Source organism: Nerophis lumbriciformis, linkage group LG04 (genome assembly GCF_033978685.3).
Source record: "Nerophis lumbriciformis linkage group LG04, RoL_Nlum_v2.1, whole genome shotgun sequence".
In the NCBI taxonomy this organism is placed as follows: Eukaryota; Metazoa; Chordata; class Actinopteri; order Syngnathiformes; family Syngnathidae; genus Nerophis; species Nerophis lumbriciformis.
In genome coordinates, this window is record NC_084551.2 from 11454737 (window position 1) to 11481235 (window position 26499).

The following is a 26499-nucleotide window of genomic DNA, read 5'->3' on the forward strand; positions in this document are numbered from 1 at the left end:
CTATGCATTTAAATAAACATAATATTATTTAAAAAATGCAGAAAGAGAATTCCACATCATACGGTTTACAGAAAACTCCTCCTCAGAAAACAATTTCCCATATCAGGTGAGGTCCACAATTGCGGATCAACTGCACTGACTGTTTAAAGGAAAAATGTATTCAAATAAAGTCAATAGCTTCACAAAATCATAGACAATAATGACAGATCTAAAAAACACTTTGGTTCTAAATTCGAGCCTGAATTACGTTAAGGCAGAGGCTTTATTTCTGGACACTATTAGAAGTGTTGTGGTTCCCAAGTGTCAATGGTGTCCAATGTGTGTGTTACTCCGTCATCAGTCCTGTAATGCTTTAAGTAAGAAACAGTAGAATCAAACCGGGCTTCTCGTTTCTCTCTAAAACTCCCTCTCTGCCTCACACACACCCATCTGGAGCACTCCTAACCCACAACATACACATTCTCTAGAGAGAGCTTCATTACACAGGGATTACTAAAAGAAATGTTTTAATCAAGTTGTGCAGACAGCTGCAGACCGCAAGGCGAAAAAATGGCAATGACGTGGTCCATCAGTCGTTAAAGGAAAACATATCAAGAGGCCTGTGTATGAGAGTGTATCATATTGTGTGAGTGTAGCTTCCTGACTATAACATGTCCAGCTGTGGAGGACAAGTGGTTCATTATTAGTAGATAAGAATTACTCTTCACGTTTATGTTCAAGTTTTACTGACAGATGCTGCAATGTATTGAGTTGATAAAATGACACGAGAGTCGTTGGATATTATTTGGGGCTTAAAGATAGAATGTAAAAATATGGACTATGCAGCAGCAAAAATATCATATGTAAGTAATGGAGAGATGATTGTTTACCAGTGATAATGCACTTACCAGTAATCCATCTAACCTAACCCAATTTCTATTGTTTTACCTCCTACAAAGTTCAATTTGTGAAATCGGTAATTTTGCCATTAATTGTGATTCGATCAACCTAAAACATGTATATCTGCACTTGAATTTAACATCTGGATTCTCCTTTTAATATTAATTTTCATTTCCAATTTAATAATATTTAGGTAATATAACTAAACAATTTAAAAAAAAAATTTTATGAAGTTAACCTTAACAGTGGGCACAATTTGAAATGTCTAAAATTAGATACTGTTGCACCATATAATGTGAAATCATCAAATGATTAAAGAACACTGTTCCAGAGAGGATTCAGTCTTACTTAAGGAGAGGTGGGTACTAACGCGCTACATTTACTCATGTAACTTTTTAGATAAATTGTAATTGTAGTTTTAATGCATCATACTTTACTTTTACTCGGGTATTTTTGTGAATATAAAGTTAGTTAAAGTTAAAGTACCAATGATTGTCACACACACACTAGGTGTGGTGAAATTTGTCCTCTGCATTTGACCCATCCCCTTGATTACCCCCTGGGAGGTGAGGGGAGCAGTGGGCAGCAGCGGTGCCGCGCCCGGGAATCATTTTGGTGATTTAACCCCCAATTCCAACCCTTGATGCTGAGTGCCAAGCAGGGAGGTAATGGGTCCCATTTTTATAGTCTTTGGTATGACTCGGCCGGGGTTTGAACTCATGACCTACCGATCTCAGGGCGGACACTCTAACCACTAGGCCACTGAGTATAAAAAAAACCCGCTACTTTTACGCCGTTCCGATCACTTCATTTTTTTCGACATCATTTATTTATAATCTATTGATTACTGTTTGCAAAGCCAAATTATATGGCTTGTCACAGAGACTTCTTCCAGCGGGCACCTTCACAGGACTCCGTTTCACCAATCCAAAATAAACACTAGTTCCATTTCACCATTCAAATGGAGCCTGGCGTCACATGACTGCACTGTTGGCCACTGTAGCAAAAAGTGACATGACAGTGTGGGACTCTCAGTCAGATAAGACGAGGCTCTTTAATGTTGACTTACGAACTACGAAAAAGAACAGCTACACCATGCGCTGTCATCTGTGTCCGAAGAAATGTCAGTAAAAATGTAAATTCCACTTCCAATTAGAGAAAATATATTGAGGTAAGTTGTATATGTTTTTTTTGTTTTAAGTGCCCATGTGCAAACATGAACCCTGTTATATTGTCATAAGTGACTGTAAAATGTGCATATTTTGTGGTACATAAAGTGTATATAAAGTAAATAAAGTGACTTGCAGTAGTCCAAACATGATTGAATAAAAGAATGGATTACCTACTCAAAGTGGTTAAAAGAAAACCGATTTAATTTTTGCTAAAAGTCTAAGATGATAAAAACTTGATCGAACAACACGGTTATTCTGATTTTCCCATTTAAAATCACTGTCAGACTTAAAATCAAGATTTGCGACTGTGGGTTTAAAAAAAAAAGGCATCAGGGGGTCCAGGTCACTGGGGTGAGCATTCTGGTTACATTTGAGCCAAATTAAATTATTTCTGTCTTATTCTCATTTACATTTAGGAAGTTTACCACTAACCATGCTTTTATGTCCTCAAGACAATTTAAAAGAGATTTTAAACATCCATCCATCCATCCATTTTCTACCGCTTACTCCCTTCGGAGTCGCGGGGGGCGCTGGAGCTCGGGCGGAAGGCGGGCTACACACTGGAAAATTCGCCACCTCATCGCAGGGCCAACACAGATAGACAGACAACATTCACATTCACATTCACACACTAGAACATGTGTCACTTTATCTTTTTAGAGGGACAAAGATTTGGGTATTATCAGAATCAAGATGATACAATATATAATTGTTTAATGTGTTGCATGGGGAGGATGTACATTGAAAACAAGATTTTTTAACATTAACAGTTACATTTATATCATTTTAGGGTAGGGTCAAATTAATTTTTCACTTAGGTCTGGGGCCACGAATGAAACTTACTTTTGCTTAATCTGTCATGTTTTCAACAATTTAGTGTATGTTCATTAACATACATTTAAAAAAGATGTACACATTTATGGTACCTTGGCTTAGAAGTGCCCCACCTTATGAATTTATGAACAATCCGCTAATTTTTTGCTTTAAATTGCAAGCAAAAGTTTGAGTGACGTGCCAGCTTCAGATACCTCCTTACTGCTAGTTGGCATAGAACATGCCACACTGAACCCTGTATGATCCACCAAATATTTGGTGTCTCACACGATAGTATTAACTAACCAGCTATCTAGTGATAGATAGCAAGACTGACAAAATTGTGTTTTTCCAAACATAGGTCAGAAGAAAGTAAGTGTGAAAAACAGGGCTGAAAAGAAGACGCGCATATTATTTATTAAATTAAATAAAGAAATCACCGGAAAAACATGGCCGAGGTGTGCAACTTGAAAAAGCAGTGCGAGTGTAAGCACTTAATCTGCATTAGACTGGAGCAGCAGGAGTTAAATAAGGCTGTAATAACTTCAGGCGAGGATTTTATTCATGGTAACAAGGAGAATCTGCAGATGGTCAACTGGCCACCTAGTTGATTGATATAATTTGAAGAAAAAAAAAGACCCAATTTTTATGTCTGTATTTCTCTAAAGAACTAATATTTAATGGGGGCCTTACTTTTGCCCCCAGGACAGTGCATTAGAGTGCAAAAAAAAAATCAACCTGATTTGAGATACCAGTTGACATGAAAGGTATGGTTGAATTCTGTAATATCAGTCAGAACATGTAACTTGGAATAATTTCATTACCGTGTCACAGAGCTCCTTGCTACACCTAACCAAATAAAAATGTCTTGACACCAAAAACTGGGCAACACGCTTTATAGCCTGCATAACACCTGAAATATGATGTTTTAACTTGCCGGTTACAACACTTTGCACTCCTGCGCTTTGCAGTATGCAGTGTGGAGTGGAAAAATATTACATCATGTGCAATTGCAGGTCTTTACTACACACCTGTTAATACACAAAGTCCACTTGTTGGGAGATTAATCATGGGGAAATGTTTTCTTTCGAAAAATATTCAATCATGTTCATGTTGTTTTAAGAACAGAGAATGACCTGAAGTAATATTTGTATTGCCTTGTTCAACTCCACTTGATGTTCCCTGCATGTACTGTATATTTCCAGGTCGACAAACCAAAGCTGAACATGATTTGAGCAGTAATTAAAGGTCACTTTTTTATGAATTAGACCTGTGGTTCTTAACCTGGATTCGATCGAACCCTAGGGGTTCGGTGAGTCGGCCTCAGGGGTTCGGCGGACCCTCCGCCGCGGAGGGCGAGACACATCCGACTCATCGTGTAAATAAAAACTTCTCCCTATCTGCGTATTATGGATACGGCAACAGCAGAAATCACACTGATTTGCAGGTGTGTAATTTGTTTTGAGTTCATGCACTGTGTTGGTTTTGTTCTTTGAACAACGTGATGTTTGCGCATGGTTCATTTTGTGCACCTTTGTCTTGAATTTGAAAAAAAATATATATATATATATTTTTCACTAAAGAAGGGTTCGGTGAATGCGCATATGAAACTGGTGGGGTTCGGTACCTCCAACAAGGTTAAGAACCGCTGAATTAGACAGAAGATCCGTCGGGGGACTTTAAAATGTGTATAAAACCACTCATTTAGGATGGTAAGCAATCGTTGGTTGGTGGAATAAACCTGGTTGAAGGACACACTGACTGGAATTGGAGGGCACGGCTATGAGGTCGTTCAAATACTAGGCAAGCAGGAACTGCTCCCACATTCAGCTCTATGGGCCAAAATATATGTTATATCTTGTTCATCAGAATTTAGAGGAATCATACTAGGATTTTTTTACACCACAATGGTGCTCCATGATACTGTATCATAATTAAGCATATATTTTCTCATCTGCTATCATTATTTGTGGTGTATTTGCTAAACATAACTTAATTCTGTGTGGCATTGTGCCCCTGTTTTCGGTTGTGCGCAAAGACAGATTGACTAACTATGATCACAATAATGAGGCATTACAATCTCATTACAGCCTCAGAGGCCTCAAGCAGCCTTCATAAATCACCGCAAGAAGTCATGTCGAGTCTAGACTACTGGTCCCAAATTTAGTAATAGACTTTTTAACTTCACATAAAGCAATCCTTCAGGTGGTACTAAAAACAAAATAAAAATGATAATGTAATGGAGTTATTGCTATAATTAGATTTTAAGGGAAAGCAGCTTTCTCCTCTGTCAGAATCTCTCCCAGTTCAAATGGGCTTTTTGTGGTGAAATAACATGCACCTGTAATGCCACATGGCCTGAGAAATTATCCCCTCCGAAATAGCTGAGCGAGAAATAGGGGCTGCTAAAAGTGCCACATAAAAGCTGACGTGGGTCTGAAATACAGCCTGCAATGTGACCAGTCACACTAAGCTGCTGTGGTTTTGTTGGTAGACGGGGCTGGTGGGCCCAGGTCTTGGCCTGCCTCCATATGCTGCTGCTTTCAGGTGGCTCTACAGAGGGAATATCGCGTGGTGTGAGTGTGAGGTGAGAAGTACTCTTGGGGATATCAATGCAGGTGGTACTTCTAACACCCCTTCTAATGTCCCTCAACATTCTCCTATGTTTTATTGCACTTATGTGCCATTAAGGGCTTAACAGCTAGAACAATTGAAACTGAGAACCGGGGAAATCGGAAGCTTTAAACATTGCAATGGTAGATGTGTATGTAAGGCGTATGCATATAAATAAGTGGAAAGATATAGGACACAAATCACTCTGATAATACATGGGATTGAGTGTTGCAAAAGTGTAGATCAATGGGTATATTTGTGGGTGGTCAAATGTAATACGCACAGTGTTATGGGAACATAAGATAACAGTTGTAAAGCCAAAAATATAATGGATATTGCTATATCTTAAAAAAAATATTTACAAAAAGAAGAAAAATCACAGTTTGCCATCTAAACATACCGAATAAAGTTGTGAAATAGAATAAGGTGTCAACCCACAGATGCTGTGCTCCTGATCTTAGTAACAGTAGATTTAAAGAAACCTAATCTGGTATTCAATGCATCCATAACCCACACAACCTCTGCTCTACTGTAGGCTCTGTAGTACTGTACTGTAGTGATCAAGTGGATTGTTGTTTAAAGCAGTGTTTTTCAACCTTTTTTGAGCCAAGGCACATTTGTTGCGTTGAAAAAATCCAGAGGCACACCACCAGCAGAAATCATAAACTCAGTTGACAGTAAAAAGACGTTGTCGCAATTGTTGGATATGAATTTAAACCATAACCAACCATGCATCACTATAGCTCTTGTCTCAAAGTAGGTGTACTGTCACCACCTGTCACATCACCCCCTGACTTATTTGGAGTTGTTTGCTGTTTTCCTGTGTGTAGTGTTTTAGTTCTTGTCTTGCGCTCCTATTTTGGTGGCTTTTTCTCTTTTTTTGGTATTTTCCTGTAGCAGTTTCATGTCTTATATTTCCCGCATCTACTTTGTTTTAGCAATCAAGAATATTTCAGCTGTTTTTATCCTTCTTTGTGGGGACATTGTTGATAGTCATGTCATGTTCGGATGTACATTGTGGACGCCGTCATTGCTCCACAGTAAGTCTTTGCTCCACAGTAAGTCTTTGCTGTCGTCCAGCATTCTGTTTTTGTTTACTTTATAGCCAGTTCAGTTTTACTTTCGTTCTGTATAGCCTTCCCTAAGCTTCAATGCCTTTCCTTAGCGGCACTCACCTTTTGTTTATTTTTGGTTTAAGGATAAGACACATTTTTACCTGCCTTTACAAAGCAATTAGCTACCGGCTGCCACCTACTGATATGGAAGAGTATTACACGATTACTCTGCCGAGCTCTAGACAGCACCGACACTCAACAACAACACATCATTTGCAGACTATAATTACTGGTTTGCAAAAAATGTTTTAACCCAAATATGTGTAATTAGATAATATCCCACGGCACACCAGACTGTATCTCACGGCACACTAGTGTGCCGCGGCACAGTGGTTGAAAAACACTGGTTTAAAGTATAGCAACCAGGTTTTTTGAGGGTTTTTTACGTGACAACAAAAGTATCCATCCATCCATCAGCTTTCGTTTATCCAAAGTCGGGTTGCGGGGGCAGCAGCCTAGGCAGAGAAGGCCAGACTTCCCTTTGTCCACCTTTTTCCAAGGGATCTTGAGGCGTTCCCACGCCAGCTGGGAGACAGTCTCTCCAACGTGACATGGGTCTTCCCCGTGGACGCGCCCTAAACATCTACCCAACAAACTAAAGTAATATAATGCATTGTAGCCTCCAGCAGAAGACACAAAGTCCAACGGTCTTTTTAACTTTTATTGCCAATCTTATGCTAACAGGCCCAATTCAAGCAAGTATTTCCTCCGTGCATATACTTCCGCCTTCGTGTTTCACCCCTGGACACACAGCAACACTTCTTCATTCTCCGCCAACACGGTGTGTTCAAGACCATGGAAAAATTAACATCATAACACACGAACATACACTTTACCATCAGCAGGTAGTTACAGGATGAATGGATATATGTCGTTTATGATTTGCGCACTAATGACTAGTGATGCACCGAAAATGTGGGCGCCGAAAAAGATGTACTTTGATTACCGGAACTGTGCTGTCGAAATCAGATGTTGTGATGACGTAAGCTTACGCACGGGGTTGTCTGGAGTGAAGGCAGCATGTCGGCGCTGTGGACATATTTTGATGTATCCAAGGTATGCCCGTGGACAGTGATCTTCAAAATTTAAGATGACAGTGGCAGCTTGTAAAGGGGAACTGCACTTTTTGGGGGAATTTGCCTATCATGCACAATCCTTATGTAAGAGAAAAACACACGTTTTTCTTTTTTTCATGCATTCTAAATAGTAAATAAATGCAAGCAGAAGTCTGCTTACAATGTAGCCTATAGGAGTCACTCTATTCTGCTTATAAAGCGCTTAAAAAAACATCCAAACACCTCTATTAAGGTTTTATATACACGATGTAAGTATATATGCTATGTAGTAACGGGCACATATAAAATAACATTTAATATTTACGCATTTTGCTCAATTTAAGCATACACGGTGCATTAATTTCTAAAACATATCACAACGTTTGCTTTTTTTGTTCAACAATATCACTGATTATTACTCACTGTAGACTTCATGAGAGCCAACAAACATAATAAAACATCACTGTACAATGTCTGTTGTCATTAGGATTCCGACTGTTTGGATGTTGGTATATTACGGTTTAGATGAAGAATGACTCCTAATCAACACGAAGAGGGGAATGAAAACAAGCTTTTTTAAGTTAAAGTTAAAGTACCAATGATTGTCACACACACACTAAGTGTGGTGAAATGATTATCTGCATTTGACCCATCCCCTTGTTCACCCCCTGGGAGGTGGGGGGAGCAGTGGGCAGCAGCGGTGCCGCGCCCGGGAATCATTTTTGGTGATTTAACCCCCAATTTTCAACCCTTGATGCTGAGTGCCAAGCAGGGAGGTAATGGGTCCCATTTTTATAGTCTCTGGTATGACTCGGCCGGGGTTTGAACTCACGACCTACCGATCTCAGGGCGGACACTCTAACCACTAGGCCACTGAGTTTTGTGTCTTTTTCTCAGCATTTCTGTCAAATGATGCCCTCATCTTTCTACGATCAAGGTGAAAGGCATGATTTATTATCTAGAATAAACTTTCACGAGCACCAAGGCGAGGAAGCAGCTCACCGGTCGATGATGTCAACATAGCCACAATCCAGTGATAACGGCGCTGCTATACATAGTTTGTCTGCGTTAGTGCTTATAATAACAATACCTCCCTGCTTGGCACTCAGCATCAAGGCTTGGAATTGGGGGTTAAATCACAGAGAATAATATCGCCACACCTAGTGTGTGTGTGTGACAATCATTGGTACTTTTTAACTTTAATATCACTAATACTTGGTTAATATTCAAGTCACGAAATGTAAATGGAGTATTGTTGGCGGTTTTTGTATGGCTTTTATACCCAATAATGGCACCTACCGATGTCCAATTAGCCTGTTCACCTGTGGGATATTCCAAATAAGTGTTTGATGATCATTCCTCAACTTTCTCAGTCTTTTTTGCCACTTGTGCCAGCTTTTTTGAAACATGTTGCAGGCATCAAATTCCAAATGAGCTAATATTTGTAAAAAAAATCAAGTTTACCAGTTTTAACGTTAAGTATCTTTTCTTTGCAGTGTATTTAACTGAATATAGGTTGAAAAGAATTTGCCAATCATTGTATTCTGTCCCTCGACCAAATTTTTTTAGCACAATGCGACCCCCAAGTCAAAAATGTTTGATATTTGACAAGCAATTTGCACAAAGTTAATGATAGCTTCGTCCATGTTTTTATTAAGGGAAAAAAAAACTTTTCAGATTTAATTGTTCATGTCAACCATTTAGAAATGTTGAAGTCAAAATGCAGGTTTATCTGCAATATTTAAGTGCCTTGAGGTTGTTAATTTTACAGAGTGCATTATACCCCGCCCTATTCCGGCTTTTAGCACAAAATTTCATAACTATTTCCGTACCTAACACATTTCCACGCATATTAGCTTCAGCTAATGATAAAGTTTAGCTACCAACGTTAGCTATCATTGAATGTACAGCCAATCGCAAAAACATGACTGAAAATTGTTAGTTGCTTCTGTTGAAATACTTGTGTGCATGCGCTACCTGCGTGAACATGTGGACGAGACAGCAATGTGAACGGAACACATTTCATGTTTGGGAAACCACCCTTTAGCGAGTCAAACAAAATGACTTGGCAGGCCGAAATTGGGGCACACTTGATCTAGGCAAACTCTACCTTAAATGTCCGAACTATAACAGACTTATGAGGGCCAACTTGTGTGGGATTTTGGTCCTTCAAGCATATTCTTCAAAATAGTGAATTACAAGGTCTGCGATCACTCAATAACACAGCACTCAAATTAGCTTAGAGACATTTTAGTTTATTTGGATACATCCAAGGTCTGACAAAATAACTCATGCCCAGTTAAAGCCAAGATTGGCAGAGAAAGGATGTCAGAGCAAGTACTTTCCTCACTGAAAGCCCTAAGTTGCCCACAGGAGCCTTTATGCTGAGACCAAAAGCTACATAAACAGAGGACCGTTAGCTAACTCATCAGAAGAAAGAGCTGGACCTTTACAGATGGTCCATCTTGCAATTGTGTAAATACAAGCAAAGAGTGTGCATACGGTACATGTCTGGCCTGGTAAGAGACTTACTGGACCTACAGTAAGGAAAAACCGAAGAGACAGAATCACAATATGTACTACTTCTCTAAGTATACTATTCACATTTCCTTGTAACGGAAAGTTGAAATCGAGACCAATTTGAAGATATTTCCAAAGTGTTGATGAAATCTAATCCAAAAATGTACACTATGTAACAAATGGGAAGGAAGGAAGTGCAAAAATATATATCACTGATAATGATATAGTCAAAGTCATGCATAGAAAAAAGAATAACAGTCCTTTCTTAACTTCTCAAAGAGATGCAGAGGAAGCTTGTCAGTGTTATTTTTAAGAAAAAACCTCGAGTAGGGCATTGATCTTTGAGGCGTTTTTAAAGAGAAACATGGAACAAAAAATAACATCCATTTGACATCTGCATCCACTATTTGATGTAGGCAAGGAAGAAAAGGCACGCTTAGAGATCAAACAACTAGCAGTTTCATATTGAGAGGAAAGATGTAAAGCAGAGTCTTGACAAAGACCTGCACATACATAACACTAAATGGGGGGGGTTTCAGTTGCCTGTGTGACCTGCTCACTAACTTACATACACAATACCGTATTTTTCGCAGTTTTTTTCATAGCTTGGCCGTGGATACGACATATACTCCGGAGCGACTTATGTGTGAAATTATTAACACATTACCGTAAAATATCAAATAATATTATTTATCTAATTCACGGAAGAGACGAAACAAATGTCAGCAATCGTCATACGTCAACCAATAAGAATTCGGCGGGGGGAGGGTCATGGCAGAAGTGCATTGTGGGTCATGGGATGCTAACTGCTACATGCTATATGCTACTGCCGTAGCTATTAAAATGGATCATTTAAAAAAACAACCTGAGAAGGGCTGAACAAAAATGGCACGGAAAAGGAAATCATGTACTGCAGATTACAAGCTGGACGTAGTGAAATATGCAGCAGAAAAAGGCGATCGAGCAGCAGAAAGAAAGGACGCTAGCGGCGCATACCAGGAGTGACAACGAGGAAGAAGATTTCATCGGATTTAGCGATCAGGAGTGACAGATTTTTTGGTAAACGTATAGCATGTTCTATATGTTATAGTTATTTGAATGACTCTTACCATAATATGTTACGTTAACATACCAGGCACGTTCTCAGTTGGTTATTTATGCCTCATATAACGTACACTTATTCAGCCTGTTGTTCACTATTCTTTATTTATTTTAAATTGCCTTTCAAATGTCTATTCTTGGTGTTGGATTTTATCAAATAAATTTCCCCCAAAAATGTGACTTATCGATTTACGATATATATATATATATATATATATATATATATATATATATATATATATATATATATATATATATACATATATACGTCGAGTGCGACTTATATATGTTTTTTTCGGCCGGTGCGACGTATACTCTGGAGCGACTTATAATCGAAAAATACGGTAATTGTCTGGAGAAGATGTCCGGAAAACCATCTGCAGTCCTTTGACAGGTTTGAATGTAAATGAATGGGGAAATGGAATTCCAAGTTAAAACTCTACACATTTTTAAACTTTAACACTGCAAGTTGTGAGTAAAAAAGCAAAGATTCCATGCAGTTTTCCAGATATTGTATAGAGTAAATAGTAAAAGATGAAAAATATAAGTTTTACCAATAATTCCCAATGATTGAGTTCAACCATACTAAAAAGTTGCTCACTGAACTATACATGTCTCTGACCCTTTCTAAATACAGAACAATATGTTATTAAGGTCATCTCTGCTCTACAATTGGATGCGCCTTCAGTCTTGACCAATGACGGACATTCCAATGTCACCGTTTTGTTCTGAGACAAACCAAACGTCTTTGACATAGGGGACGGTCAGACCATCTCTATTAGCTACTACGGGTGAATTGCCAGCATTCCCAGTATATTTCTTCTATATGTCCATCAAATTTAATGTAAGTAGGACAGTGATAGAAGATAGTTCCAGTAACTAGGTTCTCAGAGAATAGTAACGTTACAATAACCTTACATTCTTTCTACCCTCGCTTTGGCCCACTCCCAAAATGCATTCTCTGAAGCAAATGTCTGCTCATGAAAATGCTCAAAGAACACACCGCCTGTACTGTGTTAAACCGGTCCCAATCACATTTAAACGGTAGAACCTCATAAACGTGTGTGAAAATGCCCAGCTAGCAGTTGCACAGATGTCTTCCACCGATACTCAAATACAACTAATGCCAGAGATTGATATGCTGTTTTAATTTAAAACTGCATACACGTTGGCTAATGAATAGAACATGAGCCGTTGATTGACTAGAAAGTGGTAATTTTTGTGAATCAAGTCTTATTGATGCCATGCATGTGAAAATATTGAATAATTATTGCTAGACATCAGAAATGTAACAAAGAACACAAATCCACACAAAAGATTACGGCAAATAGAAAGCCATTTGTCACTTTTCTTGAATCTTTAACCTGGTTAAACAATTTGACAAACATAAATTTTGTCAAATTGTTTTTACATTCTTTAGTAGAGTGCTTGTCAAATAAGTCAACGACACTTAATACTGTACTAGCCATTTTTAAAATCTAACCTTACCCATAGTGCCAGTTGTTTACTTATGAGTCATCACTGACATTAAAGGGCACAGCTAATACCTTGACAAAGACTTAGAATTATGAGGGGTTGCTTGCAATGCTTCAAAGGGCACACTGAGAATGAGCAAGTATTACCGTGCAAAACTTTGACACAATAATTCACTCATTAATACTTGTCAGAAAAAGTGTAGAAATAAATTACATGTATATGTTGCATGCATAGTTTAGGGTCAAGTTTTTTTCCAATCTTAGAATCTTCGAACTCACCAGTATGCAGGCATCTGGATCATCTTCCCATAAAGTGCTGTGCTAAAAGAGGGAATGACTGGGATCAGTGGAAGGAATCCCCCAGTGCTATCTTGGCATGTAAGGCCTGCCTGGAACCCAGACACCTGGAAAGAAAGAAAAAGATGAACAAATTGCTTGTATTCCGTCACACGACTTCTTCCCGGAAGTGAAAACCAGATGCCTGCTGTACAACAAGCAGCGCCCAAACTATCCGAGTACAAAAGAGGCTTAAATCTTCCTGCGAAAAGCAGATATGAGTTGAATAGATATGAGTATATGAATAGATATGACAGATATGAATTCTTTATGCAATTTGGACGATTTGTACAGCTGAAAACACCACAAGCATAGGGTATTTTTTCTTCGAGAAAGGCTAAATGGCACGGAGTACCCATTGAGAACAGAGCTAGCTCGACCACCACGCATATTTAATGGACGGCACGTGAACCTGACGTGACGTCAGTAAAATCCAAGCAATTGGTAGATATTGATTTATAATTTAGTCATCAACATACTGCTCTAGTACTGTACTTTATATTGTTGATCCTCATCATGTTTCCCATCCATCCATCCATCCATTTATCCATTTTCTGCCGCTTGTCCCTTTTGGGGTTGCGGGGGGTGCTGGAGCCTATCTCAGCTGCATTCGGGCGGAAGGCGGGGTACACCCTAGACAAGTCGCCACCTCATCCAAGGCCAACACAGATAGACAGACAACATTCACACTCGCATTCACACACTAGGGCCAATTTAGTGTTGCCAATCAACTTATCCCCAGGTGCATGTCTTTGGAGGTGGGAGGAAGTCGGAGTATCCGGAGGGAACCCACGCAGTCACGGGGAGAACATGCAAACTCCACACAGAAAGATCCCGAGCCCAGGATTGAACTCAGGACTACTCAGGACCTTCGTATTGTGAGGCACATGCACAAACCCCTGTTCCACCGTGCTGCCCATGTTGTTTCCCAATACATAACTAATTACGCAGTGTGTCAGAAATGACATTGGCCATCACATTGCTAACTGACTAGTGTATCACAATCCAGGGTTATTCAACTAAATTGTTTTTAGGGGCCACAATTCCAGAAAGCTAAGGACCGGGTGGCTGGACTTCTCCCTTCACTATTAGTCTTAATTCATATATTCCCGACAACCAGCATCCTCTGCGGTAGACATTTGATTTTTGTCTATTTTGTCAGCGTTTCTAAAATATTGCTCTATCTATACAACAGGTCCACTCTGCTGTTTTTAAGGATCCACTGCCAAAAAAGCTAGTCAAACATCCTCTGTTTGACAGTCCACTAGTGTTTTTAAGAATCTGCTGCAAAAATGTTAGTCTCCACTGAGTTTTGCCAGTACAAAAGTTCTGCCCTATGATTTAAAATCTCTTATCCCTTCCACTTTGATACATAACAGCGCTCATTATTTACATGTTGCATCCCAAAATCTATCGACTTTATAATTGCTCCATGACAGCCTGAAGCCTCCAGGTCTTTTTTTATATCAGCAGTTACCTAGAATTGTTTTCACATCAATTTAGGGTGTTAGTCGGGAACTAAACAAAAGTTAATGCAGAGATAGAGCCTTTTAAAAAATGATGAGTAAGCTATTTGATTAGGCATTTTAATTACACAACTTTCATCCATAATAAATCATAAATAGTCCAAGCAGGTTATCTTTTGGAACTACCGGTAGTTTAATCTGCCACAGAATGCAAGTCAAAAGTAATTTGCTGTACTTTATCTTGGCTGCTTTTAACTGTAATACGATTAATGTGGTAGCAAATGCATAAACAGGTTCATCTATGCTTGAAAAAATACTTTTACAGTACGGGTAGTTAAATATAGCAGCAGTGCAAACCACATGCGCTACTGCACTGTCATTAGCATTGTAATTTTTATGAACATTTAAGCGTAACTAGGCATTTCAACTCTACAACCAACACAGTAATGGGGGAAGGTCACAGCAGTATTAGTGCTCTTCAGATATATCATCGGTTTATATTCATTCTAAACCCCTGAAACTGAACAGAGCAGGACTGGCACTCATCATGAAGCTTGCAGTGCTGAGATTTTTATGACCAGGTGGGAAAAGGTCATCAAGGTCAGTAAAAGGTCATTTGGCTCATAAGTATAAGGTGTGGCATTTTTGTTTAGTGGCTGACATAAAAACAATATAAGTAGAGATGTCCGATAATATCGGCAGGTATTATCGGCCGATATATGCGTTAAAATGTAATATCGGAAATTATCGGTATCGTTTTTTTTATTATCAGTATAGTTTGTTTTTTGTTTTTTTGTTTTTTATTAAATCAACATAAAAAACACATGATACACTTACAATTAGTGCACCAACCCAAAAAACCTCCCTCCCCCATTTACACTCATTCACACAAAAGGGTTGTTTCGTTCTGTTATTAATATTCTGGTTCCTACATTATATGTCAATATATATCAATACAGTCTGCAAGGGATACAGTCCGTAAGCACACATGATTGTGCGTGCTGCTGGTCCACTAATAGTACTAACCTTTAACAGTTAATTTTACTAATTGTCATTAATTACTAGTTTCTATGTAACTGTTTTTATATTGTTTTACTTTCTTTTTTATTCAAAAAAATGTTTTTAATTTATATATCTTATTTTAATTTTTTTTAATTTTTTTTTTAAAGTACCTTATCTTCACCATACCTGGTTGCCCAAATTAGGCACAATAATGTGTTAATTCCACGACTGTATATATCGGTTGATATCGGTATCTGTTGATATCGGTATCAGTAATTAAAGAGTTGGACAATATCGGAATATCGGATATCGGCAAAAAGCCATTATCGGACATCCCTAAATATAAGTATTTATTTTCAACCAGAAATGTTTTTTCGCTTCTGACTGCTTATATCTGACCAATTCCAAATAAGTATTTTTGGAATTGTCACATGAAAAAACAGGTAAGTAGTTTGGATGCCAAAATAATGAAACTATAATTTGACCCATTCTTATTGCATGAAAAGGACAGCTGTCATACAGTATTCTCTAGTTAACGTGTCATGAATGAATACAACACACTGCAATATTCACCTTGAGGTAAAAGTGTGCATAGCAGTGATGTAGAAGGTTGTCAGAAGGCTGGCTGAGAGCACTGACAATGCTGACCAACTCTGGAGCATACATGGGCACAGAGTGTTCCACTTTTATCCGCTCCACCTGGAACTGTGCTGAGGGTAAGGGGCGCATCGGCCGAAAGGCGGATACGTTGACTGGGCCTGGTGGAACCTAAGAGATTAAATATATGAGGAATGACAACAAAAGTTAACAAATATTGGTTGTGTATTGTTATCTTCAATTGTGTTTGTGTAACCCTTGTTATACTTCTGATTATCAAGCACATTTAAGTAGTAAGTTATATACTAAATTTGCAAGCAAATCTGCACAATCACACTCTTAAAGTGAGGTGGGTCATGACTTTGTCTCTCCGACAGATGTATAAATAAAATGAAACATGAATGACACATTTATTGCAAAGGTCTATATTTTTTCACTCACCTTGCCTCCAATGATGAGAGGAATTAGTGTGTGAAGAAGGTTGAATTCAGCCATAGAAACAGTGATGGAGACTTGGAGCAGTGTGAGACAAGTGAGTCTGGTGGGAATAAATTCTTCTAATCTTGAGATCTCCTCTGGATTCACTGAAGAACGACTTTCCTCAACAATTTCTGCAAGGAATTTAGCAATAATGAATACATACATAAATAAATAAATAAATAAATATCATGTCCTCTTTATGATTTTTCTTAGAAAACAAATTTTCCAAAAACAGGTCTTAAAAAAGAGGGGTTGTTTTGTTTTCAAACCTATGAAAATTAACATGTCATTCTCACTCGCAGTTTTTGTTTCAGAGATATTTAGTACATTACTAACACACATTCCATTCCATTCTTTCACAACATCCAGGGAATCATCTCGTAGATGATGACTACATAGGTGTGTGACTCAATCTCTTTTACAAAGCCAAAAGATGTATAAGCCAAAAAGGTCATTACTTTATGTTCAACTGCACGGTGAAAAGATGGGTTGCACAAGAAAATAGTGTGATGAAGATATCTGCGGAAACTTGTGTGGTTCCATCCATCCATCCATTTTCTACCGCTTATTCCCTTCGGGGTCGCTGGAGCCTATCTCAGCTACAATCGGGCGGAAGGCGGGGTACACCCTGGACAAGTCGCCACCTCATCGTAGGGCCAACACAGATAGACAGACAACATTCACACTCACATTCACACACTAGGGCCAATTTTATTGTTGCCAATCAACCTATCCCCATGTGCATGTCTTTGGAGGTGGGAGGAAGCCGGAGTACCCGGAGGGAACCCACGCAGTCACGGGGAGAACATGCAAACTCCACACAGAAAGATCCCGAGCCCGGGATTGAACTCAGGACTACTCGGGACCTTTGTATTGTGAGGCAGATGCACTAACCCCTCTTCCACCGTGCTGCCCAACTTGTGTGGTTTCTGATCACTAAAACAATAAAACAGTAAAATTAAAAAGTACTTACCTTGCTGTGGTTTACAGTAAGGCTCATACTCATGGTCCATGGCACATATAATCATTTTGATAATGCGATGCACAGCGCTACTGTGTAACTTGATATCTAAAGGTCCCACCACCAGTCTCTTGATAGATATCTCTTGAACAGTAGGCACTATGTCTTCTATGATCCCTGCAGACGAGTCCTGAAAATCTACCAATAAAGCACACATGCACATGCATTAGGCATCAGTTAAGCACACATGAAAAAAAAGTATAAAATTATTTGCTACCACATTAGTGGAGAAGTTTCAGAAAGTCATGTTCTGTTCCACATTATTGTGCTACAGTATACAGACGAATGCCCATTAAGGTGGAGTGAGAAGAGTTCAGTGTGAAAGAACCTCACAGAGCCCATCAAAACCCTTTTGAATAAAATACTACAGAGATTGTGAGCAAGGACCTGTACTTTTTGCCTGTAATCAACATCAGGGACCTCTGACCTATTTAATACTTCTTTGTATGAATGAGCAAAAGGTGTCACAGGCAAACATCACAATGTACAAAGTCTTCCAAAAAAGAGTGAACGTTGCTGTGAAAGGGAACCAACTTAATCAACATGATTTCCTTTATTTTCAGCATATGTACATTAGGTGTAATTACTAAATGTCCTAAAACTGCCATAATAATACTTGTCAATATAGAGTGTATATACAGATTTTAGTGTTTATCAAAATTGTAAACTCAGATTGGACAATTGAGCCTGCTGGCAATTTTACACACATTTCTACTTCTGTCCAATATTCCTAATAACGCATGAAAAATATGACACTTAAAAAAGTAAAATAGCCTTCAGCCATCTGGAAGTAGAAAACTGATAATATTGTGTGGCAAGGAGTTTAACCAGCCAAAGAACTCAACTTTTCAATGATGAGTATAACAAATGTCCACTCCTCTCACACAGCTGTCCCTTCGGTCTTTGCAAGACTCTGTTCCAGAGTTCCACTTAAAAGACTACTCTCCAGCAATAAAAACTGAGAAATTAAAAAGAAGGGGGTGGATGAATGGTCAAGAAGCAAGAGGACAAAGGGTCAACACTTGCTTTATTCTCATTACATTCCACTACCCCACAGAACATTTTTCAGTTCAGGCATAACTCTTTATAAGCTAAAAATAGCTACGAAGCATTTTTTGTAAATGTAGGTTATTTATAAAAGCCAATGTGCAGTGCCACTTTCTCTATTTGATTTACAAGAAGAATGAAGTGTTATCATGAATAATATGGCTGCAGTTTAAAGAGTTACTGACATGAGAAAGCAGACTATAGTAAGGATTTAAAATATGCCTCAGTCTTCAAAGATAAAAAAAATAAAAAGGTACTTGAATGTGAAGGCAGTGGTAAGTGTGACTTGGGTCGGTTAATGTTTCAGTTGACTCAGAGTTTGTTAGTCCTGTGGCAATAGAGACTAATTTGTTTGGTTGACACTGGATCAGGTCTGTGTGCGGGAAGGAGGGAAAAGCTGACGGAAGAGAAGCATTCCATTTGACAAGAGTAACCACACTCATTCCACACTTATCCTACTGTAACATACAAATTTGACAGCCGAGGATAACAGTATCAATGTTTTTTTTTCTTAATTTAGATTATCATCTAACAAATGAGCTGTTCAAACAAAAACGTATTAGTAATGTTTTCGCTAGTTTATAAATTCATAAAAAAGCTGTATGTCTACAGTCCACACCAATACATGATTATATTGTAATATTTTAATATATTCTAAAATGTTGGCCTTTCATACACAAAAAAACACAGGTTTCTGTTTGAAAAACTTCTGCCAGAGTGCACAACTCCAAAAACTGTGGCTTCTGTCATAAGAAACATGCAACATTAGCTCATATGTTTAAACCTTACTTTATAAAACACAAAGTTCCTAACTTCCAGGTGTTGGTTTTAATTTTATCCAGCACAAGCCTAGGCTTTATAACACGCACAGGCTTTTTTTTTTTTAAACAAACGTTGTTTGCTGCGCGTCGTGCAAGTTCGTGCTGTAAATCTCACGTATCTCAAATATCAGCGACGACCCTTTAAAATCAATTAAATCTGTGTTTAGCCGTCGCACCCCAACCCCTCCCTAAAATATAAAACGTTAACATGTTACATTCCTTTTAAAAAGAAATCCACATTTTTAGATAATTACTGTTTGAAAATCAATACAATAGAATGGATTACAAACAACTATAGTAGTCTTATGAACACTACACAACATTTACCTTGGGCACCAGACTAATTACGGTTTCTCCGACGGCCTTCTCGGCGTGTTTCTGCGCCGTGTTACAATAGGAACTAGGAAATCGTTGTTTATGGTGAACACGGACGTCTATGAGTGACGACAGGAGAGGTCGGAGTTGACAGCAACTGACAACGATGTCTGCATAAGACCAAATGAGCAGGGCTAATGCTCAATCAACCAGTTTGTAGAATCAGGAGAAAAGAACAAAGTGAAACACGTAAGGCAGACCATTTGACAGCTTCTCATTTTTTTCATGGATAAATGTGTGCTGTGTGAATGTTGTTTTGGCACAGAAGCTTAATGCTGCTTTGGAGTGGTGCAGACAAATACTGCTGCGGTTGGGCTGTAGTATAGTAGTTACACATCAGGACATGTTTTTAATGGTTTGTTTTTCTGATTCAGTGCATCACACTCCAAATCTCAGTTCCGGTGGTTGGAGGGCAGGATTGTGTTGATATGTGGCTTTGGACTGTGGACAATTACTAATAGTGGCTGGGATGCTTGACACCTAAATTAATGCTTGCAACTTAAAGCATAACAAAAAGCCAAGTCATATGTCAAAATACTCGTAAATTGAGGTTCCACCGTATCACTATGTGAAGAGGCGTTCAAGTAATACGTGACAAAGACAGCTATGACTGCTTTTTAAGGCTTCTGATTGGCCAAAACGTGCAGGCGTTTTATGTGAACAGACTTTTTTTTACTCCACTTGTGTGGATGGAGATTTTTTTCTTTTACAATAGAGTCAAATAACCGTTTTGAAAATAACCGTGTTTGTGTCGACACGGCCCAAACTATCAACAGGCTTTCTAAAGACAAAACACATGAATTGTGGACAATGGGTTAACTCATATTACAGACTTCAATCAGTATATTTCAACAGACAAATTGTGCTGTGTCCATATTGTGTTGTTGCAACTTGAGTTGAAATTAACCCAGCTAAATCCTCAGCATCAGGAAATGAAACTGATCCCCCAGAAGGTGGCACCCTTATAGTCAAGGTGTGTTATGGTGCACCCTAAGCCTACACAAACTCCACAGTAAAGTGCAATTTGGCAAAAATGCAGCTTAAAAAAGATTTAATTAAGTCCGTCGAACTACGTTTTGCCTTAAAGCAAGCCAAAACCACATTACTCTTTGGGATTCTGAGCAGCTGTATATCTTTAATGTCAGTCAGATTTGATAATGTATCTGAATTACCCTCATAATTATACATCATACAGCCAGTTCAGTGTGAATGCTCTGTAATCACACTGTACTAGAGTATGTGACACATTTGTAGGTTCAGTAGGAAAGAAGTATGAATGTCAAAAAGAGTGACACCTAATTAGGCAATAGGACCCTATTCACTTTATCAAGGGCTTACAGGTAGAGAGACAGGGACGGAACAGTGTTTCAACAAGCATCAAGGACTAAGAAACTCAAATATGTGTCAGCAGACTAAACACTTCTGACAGTTGCCCTGCAGGTAAGTTGGGGTGAGAAAGAGGACAGAAAGGGTCAAGGACCAGGTGGCTGCGAGTTAAACAAGACAATCTCTTTATTCAAGTCTCTAGAGGTCTTGTTTGACAGAGAAGAGGGAAAGGGAGAAAAAGAAAGATGAAGAGAGGAGAATGAGATGGAAAGCGCAATACTGATAGGAAGAAAGGAGGGGCAAGCTGGAGCAGAAGAGAACATGACAAGCATAAAGACAGAAAAAAAAGTGGAAAGGAGAGCAAACAAGCTCTGTGAGGTGGAATGACTAAGACAATACCTTTGCCGCTGCTGTTCTCCATTGTGTAGAGGTAATCCAAGTAAAAAGCACCAAAGCGCTGCATGCCTGCTATCTCTGTGTAGGTCTCCTGTCAAACAAAAGAAGAGTTAGGTAAACATGGCAGTGAGGGAGCAAACAAGCAGCCTTCAAGACTGCAATGACCGGGGTCATCATGCATTCAACCAAGAGGGGTTAAGTCTAAGATTAAAAAAAGCTATTGAGAGCTGATCTTTAAATACAATTTCTGGTGCCTTTTATGACAAAATAATTATTTGATCGCGTCCAAGTTCAGCAATTTACAAATGAACGATCCCCTACCAACCAGAAACCTCTGGTTTTGTACCATTAGGGAACACAAATTAATTATGTTCCTTCAGCAAGAAGCTTGGTAAGACATACCGCCATAATTCTGAAATAGAGGATACGCAAGGTAACAGTCAATCACCCGAACTCTGGCGCGTCACGCAACTTCTCACCTCCTTGGGTAAAGATAATTAGGATAATTTTTAAATGAGTGAGGGGATCGACCTAGAATTACACAGGAGGAGCTGGTTAATGATCAAGGGAGTTGGAACCAAAGAAAGAAAAACACTGGGAACACACTTCACTTAAATGGACTGACATCTTGCAGAGGTCATTTTCCTCAAGAAGACAAATGTACAGGCCCATTTGAAGTTAGACAAACACCTAGATGATTCAGAGAAAGCTTCAAAGAATGTGATGTGGTTAGCTTTGATCAAAATTGAGCTCCTTGGCATCAACTCGACTATACTCATCTCATTTGTAGGCAGAAAAATATTGAAAATTATGGAGGTGACAATATTCTGCTTGGGGTTGTTTCAGGTACAGGAAGAGGTCACTGCATTGACGGACTAATGAATGGGGCAAATGTGGAATCTTGCGTCAGAACCTCTTGGCCACAGCCAGAACACTAAAAATGGGTAGTGGTGAGTATGTAGGTACAAATTATGGTAACTAAAATGTTATGAACTAAAAGTACAACGCTAATAGTACCAAGAGACTGGTGCTCACAGACTCCAGCGCACTGTGGGCGAAGCGTACTCTGTGCGGAATGCCCGCAGTTGTCAGAGCTTCCATAGTCACATGCAATTCTACTTGTAGTTTCCTGTGAAATACTACATTTTCCGCAACCCCTGAGCGTTGTTTACACTTTTCTGTCATGGCGCACTTCACTGACGATGAGGAAGTGGAGCTGCTCTATCTACTGGTTTTGCAAAGCAGTGAACTAAGGAAACGGTCGGTGGTATGTACCTCCATTAAATACCACATGAGACGAGTGCTTTGGGCAAAAAATTGCAGTCAGTTATCAACTGGGCCATCAACTATGTCAAAAATAGTCTCAGAGGTGAGTCGTGAAAAGCATTTTGTACATTGGCTTGATTTTGATTCTTTAAATGCTTTGGCGGCTAAATGCAGATTGGTGTCAGATTTAATGTGGGGAAATGTGAATAGAGGAGAGTCCACAGGTTCATAAAATTTTAGCTTCACACGCACAGGCCTGGCGGACGTCCGCTTTGAGTACGGACATACCTCTGCGGACTACGTTCCACAAAAGACTGTTTGGGCTTTTAGAGAGGCAGTTTCTGGTGTAGCAGTCACAACAGACCGTAGCGAAATGACTGGAATTATAAACACGGCTGGAGCCTGTATTGTATGTTATTCAAAGCTTCAAAATCACACCAGCAGGACAGAATTGGGTCTAAGTCTCACAGAAATAGCAATGTCATATCAAGGCCATATCAAGCGCTAAATCAGTTCATTATTTAAGTTTAGGTCAGAGCATTGGCAGTGTGGTAAGCATGTCTGCTTTACAGCCGGAAAGTTCTTGATATAAATCTTGCTCATGATTCACAATCATGAGCAAGGCATATTTGGCAACTACCCTCCAATCATTAAAAACAACTTACAGGTATTATTGTGTTATTAAAGTAAAGAGTACATGTTATGTAAGACTCCAGCATTACGTATTCGAAAGTCACAATAAACTGCATTAAACCACCTGAAAACAGCACTCTGTCATCTCTCTCATTCACCACATCAATGTTTGGTAATTGTGGCCGCCATTGAACATTATTTTCGTACATTTGGATAATTAAATGAAATAATCCGGAATTTGTCTAACATAACCTCCGAGTCATAACTTTCCTTTACGATTCTTTTGACTATGCCAGCATTAGCTCGCATCATGGTGACAGCCTTCACTGCAAGGACTAACCTTTGAATTCATCAGTTACAAAATAACAAAAGAAAACAAAACAAATTGCTCAAATGCAAACAAGATATATTTCACTGTTGTATTTCTTTTACACAGTTAAATTATTAACCACAAAATTTGAGTGTATGAAAGAAGACACACAAAACACTCACAACAAACCAAAGCAGACACACATACACTTAACCTAACTAACAATCCCAAGCTCTCCAAACAGAGATTTCAATAGGCTCTTATCAGAAAAGCAGGTTAATAAGTAATATTTATAAGGGGACTGCTAATAGCTCTGGCATGCTTTTGGATCAAAGCCATTGGCTGATTTCAAAACCACTAATGAATTAACACGAAAAACCTTTGACTCTTAAGACTTTCAAGCCTGAATAGATGGATGAATGGATGTCCAAACAAATGCTTCACTGATGGTCATGAGCATTTGTGAGTAAAGTCAACACTCGACCACTGGTGGTAGATTAAGGGAGCTGAGAGTTGTCAGGCATAATCTATGGTGTGGAAGTCTACTAGTTCAATAGGAGGAACATTCCTCTATTGGAGCAAGCAGCTGGCTTACTAAAATTAGAAGTGCAGATTTTAAAGTAAATAATTATTATATTGATTTGTTTAGATGAGAGGTTACTGAAAAACAACTTGAAATAAAGAGTATAAAAACATATGTACTTAGAACCTCTGAATATAGCAACAGTTGTCATCGCCTCATATAAAAACTCTGTAATTACAATGTATCACTAGCGCGGTCAAAATATTATAATGAAAAAGTGGTAATTAAAAGGTGTACACTTTCATATGACTGTGTGACGATTTCTTTCATCTTATTGGGATGGTTCTCTCTATAACTTGTTTTTTTCGTATGTGCTGAAGAGGATATGTTTAAAACAAAAATCTGATAACTGTCAAAGTCATTTGAAACAGCTGCCAACATTTCTCTTTCACAATGAGAAAATAATGCACTGAATGTTGGGAACACTGGTTGGTGTTAAATTCAGTAAAACAAAAATCGAGTCGGCGCTATGGTAGTTTTAAGAACGGAACTTTAAGAAATGTTGAGACCTTGTGAGTAACAGTATCCAGGATGAACTCTGCTCTGACGCCATTGTTCTCTGGACTGCGGTAGTCAAACAGAGAGTTGGTTAGGTAGGTCATTCCTTTGCTGCTTAGGTTGTCCCCACAGCTGAAGAACACTGCATCCTGCAGGAAGACAAACATAAGACAAAAAGGAAATAAGACATGAAGAATACACAGGGAAACTGTAATATATACCAATGTATACTCTAGATGCAGATCTATTCCATATCAATTTTCTATTGCACTACACTTACTCAGTTTGTTTTAACCACCGAATTGAAAGCTGAATCTAATTTCTTGTGACTCAATTCAACAAAGCAACACTGCACAAAACACCAGCCACTGTTATTTAAAACATATAATAAAACATACTTGACAACCCTCCCGGATTTTCCGGGAGACTCCCGAAATTCAGCGCCTCTCCCGAAAACCTCCCGGGACAAATTTTCTCCCGAAAATCTCCCGAAATTCAGGCGGACTCAGGTCCTCCACAATATAAAAAAGCGTACCTGCCCAATGACGTTATAACTGTAGAATGATGGAGGGCGAGTTCTTGGTTTCTTATGTGGGTTTCTTGTTAGGCAGTTTCATTAACGTCCTCCCAGCGCGGCAACAACACACAACAACAGCAGTCACTTTTTTGTATACCGTAAAGCAGTTCGTTTGCCGTAAACAGCAATGTTGTGACACTCTTAAACAGGACAATACTGCCATCTAGTGCATTTGATGAAAGCACTTTTGTGCGTGCCACACAGCAATGCATCAGAGAGGGTGTTCAGCATGGTTCGAAAAATAGTGACAGAGAATAGAACAAGGATGGACAATTCAACCCTTAACTCAACAATGAGTAGATGAGTGTTATGTGTGTGTATATGTGTAAATAAATGAACACTGAAATTCAAGTATTTATTTTATATATATATATATATATATATATATATATATATATATATATGAGAAATACTTGACTTGGTGAATTCTAGCTGTAAATATACCCCTCCCCTTTTAGCCACGCCCCCAACCACGCCCCCGTCCCACCCCGACCACGCCCACCCCCGTGCCCCCCACCTCCCGAAATCGGAGGTCTCAAGGTTGGCAAGTATGTAATAAAATCATATAAAAAGAGAACAAAACAACATGACTACAAGTCACAAAAAATACATTTGGGCATTTATATTTGAAAAAATAAAAATAAAAATCAACAGTCGGGGAACTGCACTTTTTTGGAATTTTGCCTATCATTCACAATTATTATAAATACATTACGGATGTTGTTGGGTTTTTTTTTAATACATTCTAACTCGTGAATAAACGTAAATAAAAGTCAGCTTACGATGGAGTCAATGGGAGGTCCTCCACTCCGCCTGAAAAACCCAATAAAAAACATCCAAAGAGCACCAACAATACTCCATTTACAATTTGTGACTTGAATATTAACCAAGTAAAAGTGATACTGTTATTAAAAGCGCTAACACAGACAAACTATGTATAGCTGTACCGTTATCACAAACTTGAGTGTCTATGTCTGCATGATCGACTTATCAGCTGCTACGTCTTTTCCTTGCTCGTCAAA

The 26499-nt window shown here is 38.7% G+C and overlaps 1 protein-coding gene across 7 annotated transcripts in view; it reads right to left on the reverse strand.

Annotated features, from left to right (window-relative positions):
• The window catches only part of LOC133595948 (intermembrane lipid transfer protein VPS13B-like), a 672020-nt gene that overhangs the window by 600288 nt on the left and 45233 nt on the right, over positions 1–26499 (reverse strand). For all 7 annotated transcript variants that reach the window (XR_009814611.2, XM_061948790.2, XM_061948782.2 and 4 more), the window contains exons 11-16: positions 24912–25049; positions 21614–21701; positions 17598–17783; positions 16586–16755; positions 16121–16315; positions 13023–13147 (exon numbers count right to left, since the gene is read on the reverse strand). Coding sequence is in view for 6 of the 7 variants with exons in the window: in XM_061948790.2 (XP_061804774.2) it covers positions 13023–13147; positions 16121–16315; positions 16586–16755; positions 17598–17783; positions 21614–21701; positions 24912–25049 (902 nt within the window). In the remaining variant the exon portion in view is untranslated. The remainder of the gene's footprint in view (positions 1–13022; positions 13148–16120; positions 16316–16585; positions 16756–17597; positions 17784–21613; positions 21702–24911; positions 25050–26499) is intronic.